General features: G+C 33.3%; 1 protein-coding gene across 1 annotated transcript; it reads left to right on the top strand.

Moving 5' to 3' along the window:
• The first annotated feature begins 1325 nt into the window (after positions 1–1325).
• Positions 1326–7213, top strand: LOC108196238 (LL-diaminopimelate aminotransferase, chloroplastic-like). The gene is made up of 10 exons (XM_064094638.1): positions 1326–1509; positions 1705–1781; positions 2321–2388; positions 2558–2674; positions 2907–2969; positions 3452–3556; positions 3736–3786; positions 4423–4743; positions 6009–6215; positions 6747–7213. The coding sequence occupies exons 1-10, from the start codon at positions 1415–1417 to the stop codon at positions 7038–7040; spliced, it is 1398 nt and encodes a 465-aa protein (XP_063950708.1). The 5' UTR covers positions 1326–1414; the 3' UTR covers positions 7041–7213.
• The last annotated feature ends 1501 nt before the right edge of the window (positions 7214–8714 follow it).

Below are 8714 nucleotides of genomic sequence, written 5' to 3'. Positions count from 1 at the left end.
ATCTGCTTTTCCTATTTTTTGGTTTGTTCTTTTGTTTATTGACTTTGAGTTGGAATGAACCTGAAACAGATGACAAACAAGAGCTAAAATTTGTTGCAACCTGAAGTTGTAATCAGATTTTATGGATGTTAATGCTTAAGTTTTGTTACTAGTTGGATGATGGTTTGTAACTGATGCAACCTGATGGCAGATTTCTTGAAAGCTAACAGAAGTTTGAGATATCTACAATATTTGCTAATCCGTTTCCCCCCGCAAGATATAACTTTCTATGTCGGTGCTTGTGCAATTAAGTCCGGTCTCTCTCTTTAGTCATGCAGCCATTGCTACTTGTTAGATCCAGGGTTAAATTACTGTAGTTGAATACGAAAACTAGTTTCCTACTCTCTCAGATTGCATTTTTCTTGTTAGCAATAAGACAGGCTGTGCCCTTGATGGTGAAACTGGCATTGTGCATAAAAGACTTAAAGACCCCGTGTTATGCTCTGTGTGTGTTTAGATGGATATATAATGGTGATCTCTAATTAAGTGAGGATGTTTAGATGGATATATTATGGCTCTGGATCACTGAAGATTCAAAACAGAAGGATCAATGAGTATCAAGCACTACATGAAGGATAAATGGTGAAAGTCATTGTAATCTTGGACTAATGTCTCAGGCATGCACTACTAGGTCCCCAATTCTTCTCTCCTGTTGCTTCATTTCCTAGCCTAATGTATTTTTTACAAAAAAATCAATTACATAATTTATTTTTAAATCTAAAATTAATTCATTAAATATTACATAACATGAGAGTATTATATGTGAAAAACTAAGAGTACATGATGACGAGAGATAGAAGTTAAAAATATGATGATATATTGATAAAAGCCAATTTCACAAGTATAACACTGAGAATATCCCCTAAGTTTTTGAACCCTCCAAACAACAAAGTGACATGTTCTTCAATTTGCCTTACCTCTCATAATAAATTTTATTTATATTAATAATACAAAACTTCTTTTCTATTATGAACAATTTTAAATTTAAATATATATATATATACACATACACACACACATATATATATATATTACCATCACAATTCATATATTAGTCATAAAACTTTAATAAACCACATAATGATAATTGATTGTCATTATTAAAATACAATTAATAAAGTGAAACACTACAAAACAAATATCTTAAATTTAAAAAAATTATATAAATTTATATTCATTACTTTTAAAAGTTAATCGACAATTAATATTATTTTTTTATTCAAATTAGCTATTATTCATAAATTCAATCATTAAGAAATTTTGCTTTTTCAAAAACAAAAATTATGCTGCCAAACTTTTATCGTGCAAGTCAGCAACTAAGCTAGGTTTTCTGAACTAGCTCACTGACACTCTACAACCTCATTTCAATCTGAAAATGTCTGTAATTCCAAATACCCATGTGCCCATTTCTGTTCAATCATCAACCTCTGCTTTCTTAGGCCAACCCAACAAATTATCTACTGCATTCAGGTAACTCTGCCTTCTTCTAAAATTTTACGCTTTTCTTTGACAAGATTCGAACTCTCGGCTTCCTGTAAACGGAGCGAGGAAATGCCATATGACCATAGCACTTACTTAGAAATCAGAAAAAAAAAATTATGTTTTTAACCTTTTTATTGATAATTTTTATCTGGGTCATTTTTGTATTTGTGTGTTATGTTTCAGAGCTAGAAATGTATGGATTCCAGCTAAGAAGAGTGGAATTTGTAAATGTGTTGCCACACCTTCTGTCGAAAAGACTGGTAATTTTGTGACAAGTTCTTGAATTTGTGTGTTTTAAGTGTACAATGTATCAAGAATTGGTGGTAGATTACAAAGATTGGATTTTTATGTTTTGTGATTGTGTTTTGTGCTTATTAGAGTTGTGGTATGGGTGTTCTTATGCGGGTGAGTTGCAATGCTGACTGGGAGTGGTTATCGATGTTCTTAAATAGTTTAGGAGTACTAATGGTTGATTTCATTGGGGGAACCAATTTAAATATATAATAATTTGAAGAAAATACAATGACCTTAAGAAAAAGGTACCAGATGGCAGTCTAGACTTGTTCTCTGCGATTTTTGTTTTATTAAAGAGATCTATTACACCTTCATTATAGACTTTGATACTTAGTCTAATATTGATTTTGAGAGAATATAACAGTAACTAAGGATAACCTTTTACCTTTACAGAAATTATAGTGTAGCCTTTTGCCAAAGCCTTTAATTAAAGAAGTTGCTGTACATAGATGCTTATTTTCTGAATACACCTTTTATGAGAACTAACGGTTTGCATTTTGTGTAGCTTACACAACTAAGGTTGCTCGTAATACCAATATTGGTAAACTTCAAGCAGGCTATCTTTTTCCAGAGGTTTGTTATTTTCTGTATGCCCACTCTTGCGTTTGAGAAAGTCAATTTCTCATATTGGACTATTGCATCAATGATCAGTGATGTAGTCCTCGTATACTTGATAATATCCTTTCGTATTTAGCGTATGGTATAGCTAAATATAATTTATTGTTTTTTCCTGGATAATTAGATAGCACGAAGGAAGGCAGCTCATTTATTGAAGTACCCTGATGCACAAGTAATAAGCCTTGGGATCGGTGACACAACTGAGCCTATTCCAGAAGTGATCACCTCTGCTATGGCTAAGGTGTAGTGCTGGTCTGTAATATTTAAACACGCTCTTATTATTAAGTTATTAAATAACCTTTTATTGTATCTAATTAACAGTAGTGGTTTTTTATTGTTTAGACACTTAAACTCGAGGTTATAAAATTCTTTTTTATACAATTTCCCAACATATATTTTAACTACGATATTTAGGTAAATGTGATTTTGTCTCTTGTTTCAATTGTTTCTAATTCTAATTTCCAATTTTCCAGAAAGCTTATGCACTTTCAACACTTGAGGGTTACAGTGGGTATGGAGCGGAACAAGGTGAAAAAGTATGTTGTATTGACTGTGTACACTGTTCCATTCTAATGCACTTTGAATTTGTGTGACTGTACAGAATCAAATACATCTATATTTAAACATCCAGGTGCTTTCTATATTAATTGATTCTTTTTGCCCTTTCCAATATAGTATAATATAACCATGTTAGAGTAGGTCAGCCTGATAATTCAGATTGCATATCATATGAGCTACACTGTAGAAAATAAAAGGAAAAAATGTTAATATTTTTGACCATGAGAAGTGTGAAATGAATTGCCAATCCTCAAACTAGCTACCCCATTTTTGGCTCCTAATTCTTTTGCTGATATATTCATTTTAATTGCATCTTACAGAGGACAAGTTATTAAAAAAATTAGATTTTCCGTATAGCCACGTTTACTCTGTGTATTGTAAGAATCATGTTGTATCTTAATTATATGTTGTTATATTTGAATTTGACTTGGATAAAAAGTAACACAATTCGTTTGTACAGCCACTGAGAGCAGCAATATGTTCGGCTTATTATGCCGACCTTGGTATAGAGCAAGGCGATGTATTTGTATCTGATGGGGCAAAGTGTGATATATCTCGCCTTCAGGTATGTTCAAATATTGATGTGCATTTGTATAAACTTTTATAGCATCAGTTATATACTATATAATTTTACCCTAATACATGTCTGCATCTGCCATCTAGGGAAAATCTTATAAGTTTTGTGAGGATTTCATACTTCGCCTTGTTGGAAAAAGTAATTAACCTTCTCATTCTCTGTGGCAGGTCGTTTTTGGGTCCAATGTGACAATAGCTGTACAAGACCCATCATACCCGGTGAATAACACCTTCCACTTCTCTAGTATCATGAAGTTCAATTAGTCTTTTCAACTAATAATTTATTGAATATGTGGAGTTTTAGAAATGAGATATTTGTAGATCCTTTTTTTGTGATAATGATCATGTTAGTGCTGCTATTGGTTTGAGAATATAGTGTCTGAAATCATAGATAACAGGAATATGTATATGGATTTATGAGATGTTACACATATAAAAGCTTATAACTACTGGCTGTTTCTCTCAGTACCAATAATTAGGCACACACTTAGTGTTCTCCATTTACTTTGTTATTAATTTTACCAGCCTTTAAGTTCCGGTTTGTATGTGTGTACAATGTTTGAGTGCATATCATATGCAATCTATGTTATGTGAGAATTCTTGAAACTACGTTTGTTCTCCATTCCCAATCTGCCTGATGGTTATTAACTTATGCATTTCTAGGTTACTTGTAACTAGCCAATTTGTACTTGTTTTAATGAATACCTGATCCATTATGTTTCTCTGCTTGTTTGTACACCAAACCTTTTGATACAGTAACGTCTAGATAAAAAGATAATAAGCCAAAGATTGTGACAAATAAAGAGTTTTAATCTGGCACTTAATGTCTCAGTGTTGTATACTCCATTATTGCAGGCCTATGTTGATTCAAGTGTCATTATGGGCCAGACTGGTCAGTACCAGAAAGATGTTGAGAAGTTCTCAAATATTGAATACATGCGATGTACACCAGAGAATGGCTTCTTTCCTGATTTGTCTACTGTTTCTAGAACCGACATCATATTTTTCTGCTCGCCTAACAATCCAACTGGTGCTGCCGCATCGAGAGAACAACTGACTCAGTTGGTACAGTTTGCGAAGAAGAATGGGTCGATTATCGTCTATGATTCTGCATATGCAATGTACATGTCCGATGATTACCCAAAGTCAATCTTTGAAATCCCTGGAGCAAAAGAGGTTAGTGTCACTAAACATCTCCTGACAAAAGTTTATTTTTCTTTTAGGTTGTAACTATAGCTTTTTTCATTAGACACTCATGTAATATCTTCAAGAAACATATATTTGTATATGTATGCATAGATTTATGCAATTAGTGCCTTAATTTATATGTGATATTCAAGTTCTTTCCAGTTATATATTCTCATTATCTACATTTGACTGTAGTAATGGGCAAAATCGGTTGTGCAAACCAAGTAAGAATTGTATCTTCTTTTAGTTGACCAAATGGAATTACAATGTGAGCTCAATGCTGTCTCACACAAGATATAGATCTAAAATTCCCTTGAGAGAAAGATCTTGTTAGTATGTTCATTCTGGAACATTTACAAGTGTTAAGTGTATGAAATTTGAATGCTTGAGTTGTTATTAGAGATTATTGCGCTTTGTACCCTCAGACTTTGGTTCATTAGCAAATCAGACCCCACACTTTGAAACATGGTAGTTTGTAACCCTAAGTTTCAATTAGCTTTCAGTTTGTAACCCTGGCCCACACATTTGTTAAAAACAGCCTTTAACTTTAAATATTTGAGAGGTAACAGTGTGTATATTAGTTTCTAACAGCTACTTTACCCCGTGTGACCTCGCAAAGTTTATGTATTATATTTTGAAATTATTTCTGAACACACACAACAATGTAAAAAAATTTGAAATAAATTTTAAGATATGTATTTATTTTAAAATTTTAAAATAAGTTACATCGTTTATGTAAAAAAAAAAAAAATCAGATTCCAAATCTAAATACATATTTTAAAATTTATTTTAAATTTTTTTACATCGTTGTGTGTGTTCAAAAATAATTTTAAAATATAATACATAAACTTTGAGGGGTCACAGGCGGTAAATTAGCTGTTAGAAACTAATATACACACTAACGTTTACGGCAGTTTTTAACGGTTGTGTGGGCCAAGGTTACAAACTAAAAACTAATTGAAACTTAGGGTTACAAACTACCACGTGTCAAAGTGTGGGGTCTGATTTGCTAATGAGGCAAAGTCTGGGGTTACAAAGTGCAATAATCTCTTGTTATTGTTACTAATTTTTTTATGTAAATATTTTTATTACAACTTGCCTGGGTTCTTACAGTGTATCATCACTTGGTCTTAAGCTCAATGAGTGTAGTATTGTCTTTCTGTCTGGAGCATGAATAAATAGAGTGTGTTATTAGATACAAAGCTGGCATGTTATATATGCAGACAATAGACATTGAGTTTCGATTGTTTCAGGTTGCAATTGAGACTGCTTCATTCTCCAAATATGCTGGATTTACTGGAGTGCGTTTAGGTTGGACTGTAGTTCCTAAAGAGCTGTTATTTTCTGATGGATTTCCTGTGGCCAAGGACTTCAATCGAATTGTCTGTACTTGCTTCAATGGGGCCTCCAACATATCTCAAGCTGGTGGTTTAGCCTGCCTTTCATTAGAGGGCCTTGAGGTAATATTTCATTATACAAATTCTTCTTTGCAAAACTATCTATATAATTCGTTTTCATTATACAAAATCTTCATTGCAAAACTATCTATATAATTCGTTGAGGAAAACAACTGTCTGTTCAATAGAAGGTTGATAATCTTGACCAGAACAGAAGATGGAAATTTATTGCATAGTGTGTGGATAAAAATATTATCATACATTTTTCAGTTGGGCCTCGATGAAATTAAAATACTTCTACTGGTTGAAACTTTTATAATTCTCCTAATAACACTCGGCTGACTGGGAGTAGAAACTGAATCAGACTATTTATGCTATTATTTGTCTCTTATAAATGCCTTTTCGTTGTGCTTCCATTCTGTACTGAAGTGACCATGTCTCTGAAATAATGAAAGACATTATATACCGCATATTAAATAGAGTGATTAGACCTCTTTTCTAGAGTCTGATTTTCCTGGCAAGTGAGGTACAACGAAACGAACTAGCATGCTTCTAATGGAATTAAGAATTTTCTTTTCTCCTTTTCCTATCCAGGCTATGCAAGAGGTGATTGGGTTCTACAAGGAGAACACCAATATCATAATGGAAACATTTGATTCACTTGGTTTTAAAGTGTACGGAGGAAAGAATGCTCCATATGTATGGGTCCACTTTCCAGGCCAAAGTTCATGGGACGTTTTCAGTGAGATTCTTGAGAAGACCCATGTTGTTACTACGCCTGGAAGTGGTTTCGGACCTGGTGGTGAAGGTTTTGTCAGGGTAAGCGCCTTTGGTCACCGGGACAATGTTGTGGAAGCATGTAGAAGATTCAAGCAACTATACAAGTAAACAAACAACCATCTGCATCTTTTTTCGTCTTCGCTAACTGGTTTCGTAAAATATTGATATCTTTTAAGGTATTTGAGGAGGCTTCAATTATTATCATAAAAATTATGCTCGAAGTGTACACTGTAAACTGATGTTTAGTGTAATGAATGCGACACTTTAAAGTGTACTGTTTCCCTGATTCCCGTTTATTTATTTTTTTTATAAATTTATTCATTTATCGAGATTAAAAATATACTGGTTTCATGTTGATATCTTAAGAGGAATCTTTAATTTATTTGATGAGATTATAGAGTCACGGATATACAAGTGGGAGATAAATCTTTTACTTAGTTAGCTTTCTAAGCAAAATTATATAGCTAACTGAGGCCTCTTTCAATCTTAGCAAAATTTTGTACATAATAACATGGGACGGGAAATCGAACAAAAAGCTGCTGAATTGGCCTTGGTATCAATAAACATACGCTCACCTTTGAGAAAAGTGTTAACAAACCAATTTGTCCCATTTAGATGAACCACAAACAGTAGTTTGTGTGGACCATAACAAATAACTACTACGTAGAAAATTACATAACAAGAGTTTGTCTTCAGATATTAAAATAGAACTTAAGGAAGGTTATAGTAATCAATTACTCCCTCCGTCCTATTTTAGTTGTCACATTTCCTTTTTTTATCAAATTGACTAATTTTTGACCAAAAAATTTACAAGTCACTCTTTCATTATTTTAAAAAACAAAAAATTACATCTTAAAGTAGATTAAAAGTTATTTCTGGTGGCATATTTTTTTTATTTTTTCAAATGATAAAATATTAATAAATTTCAGTCAAACTTTGGTCAATTTGACCGGCATAAAACCAAATGTGACAACTAAAATGGGACGGAGGGAGTATTGTTTACATATATCGAGGGAAAGGAACCATCTAAAGCGTGTTGTGGGCAGACAAAAACTGCGTCCAGGATCCCGATATTTTATGATCCTGAAATTTTCGAATTATAAAGGGCCTGTTTGGTCAAGAGAAGCAGCTTCTGGCTTCTGCTTCTCTTGACCCGTTTGTGCAAAAAAGTAGAAGCACTTTTAAGAAGCTGAGAATGCTAACTTCTCTCTCACAGCTTCTGCTTCTTTTCCAAACACTTTATTAAGTTATTTACTTCTCACTTCTACTCCACTTCTTTACTATAAGCAAGAAGTCACTTATTTTAAGCTAACTCAAACGGCCCCAAAATATGTGAAGTATTCCCAAAAATTGATTCTTGACCATGGTCCGGTTAATCACTGGACGGCCCTGCTTAACATTATGAAAACTTTTTCGCAATGGCCCTGCTTTGATCTGTAACGGCCAATGGGGGGAGACCTGTAATCTCTGTTCTAAAAGTCGGTGATTAATCACGATTAGTCACCGATTAATCTCTGTTCTGTAGCTCGCCGAACTGATTAAATCTCCGATTAATTACTGATTAATCCAATTAATCCCTGATCAATTCAATTAATCACCGATTAATCCATGTTTTGTGATTTCACCGATTAAGTCCGCTTCCCGCTTTTTACAACACTGCCTGTAATATGTTGGAATAGTTGCAGGGAAGAACATTTGTCGAACCACCTCTGACTTTATATGATGGGAAATTTGATTCCAGATGCTCCCTGTAATTAAAAAGGTTTAATGCATCTTACAAAC

The sequence above is a fragment of the Daucus carota genome, chromosome 1 (assembly GCF_001625215.2).
Source record: "Daucus carota subsp. sativus chromosome 1, DH1 v3.0, whole genome shotgun sequence".
Lineage (NCBI taxonomy): Eukaryota > Viridiplantae > Streptophyta > Magnoliopsida > Apiales > Apiaceae > Daucus > Daucus carota.
The sequence above is the reverse complement of the archived record's forward strand: the minus strand, read 5'-3'. Positions and strand labels throughout refer to the sequence as shown.

What these genes read in the sequence shown, in the direction of transcription:
- LOC108196238 (XM_064094638.1), top strand. Translation starts at nt 1,415, where the DNA reads ATGTCTGTAATTCCAAATACCCATGTGCCCATTTCTGTTCAATCATCA. An exon ending in CAGGCTATCTTTTTCCAGAG is followed by an intron (nt 2,389 to 2,557) that starts GTTTGTTATTTT and finishes CTGGATAATTAG; the next exon opens with ATAGCACGAAGGAAGGCAGC. An exon ending in TTTCATTAGAGGGCCTTGAG is followed by an intron (nt 6,216 to 6,746) that starts GTAATATTTCAT and finishes TTTCCTATCCAG; the next exon opens with GCTATGCAAGAGGTGATTGG.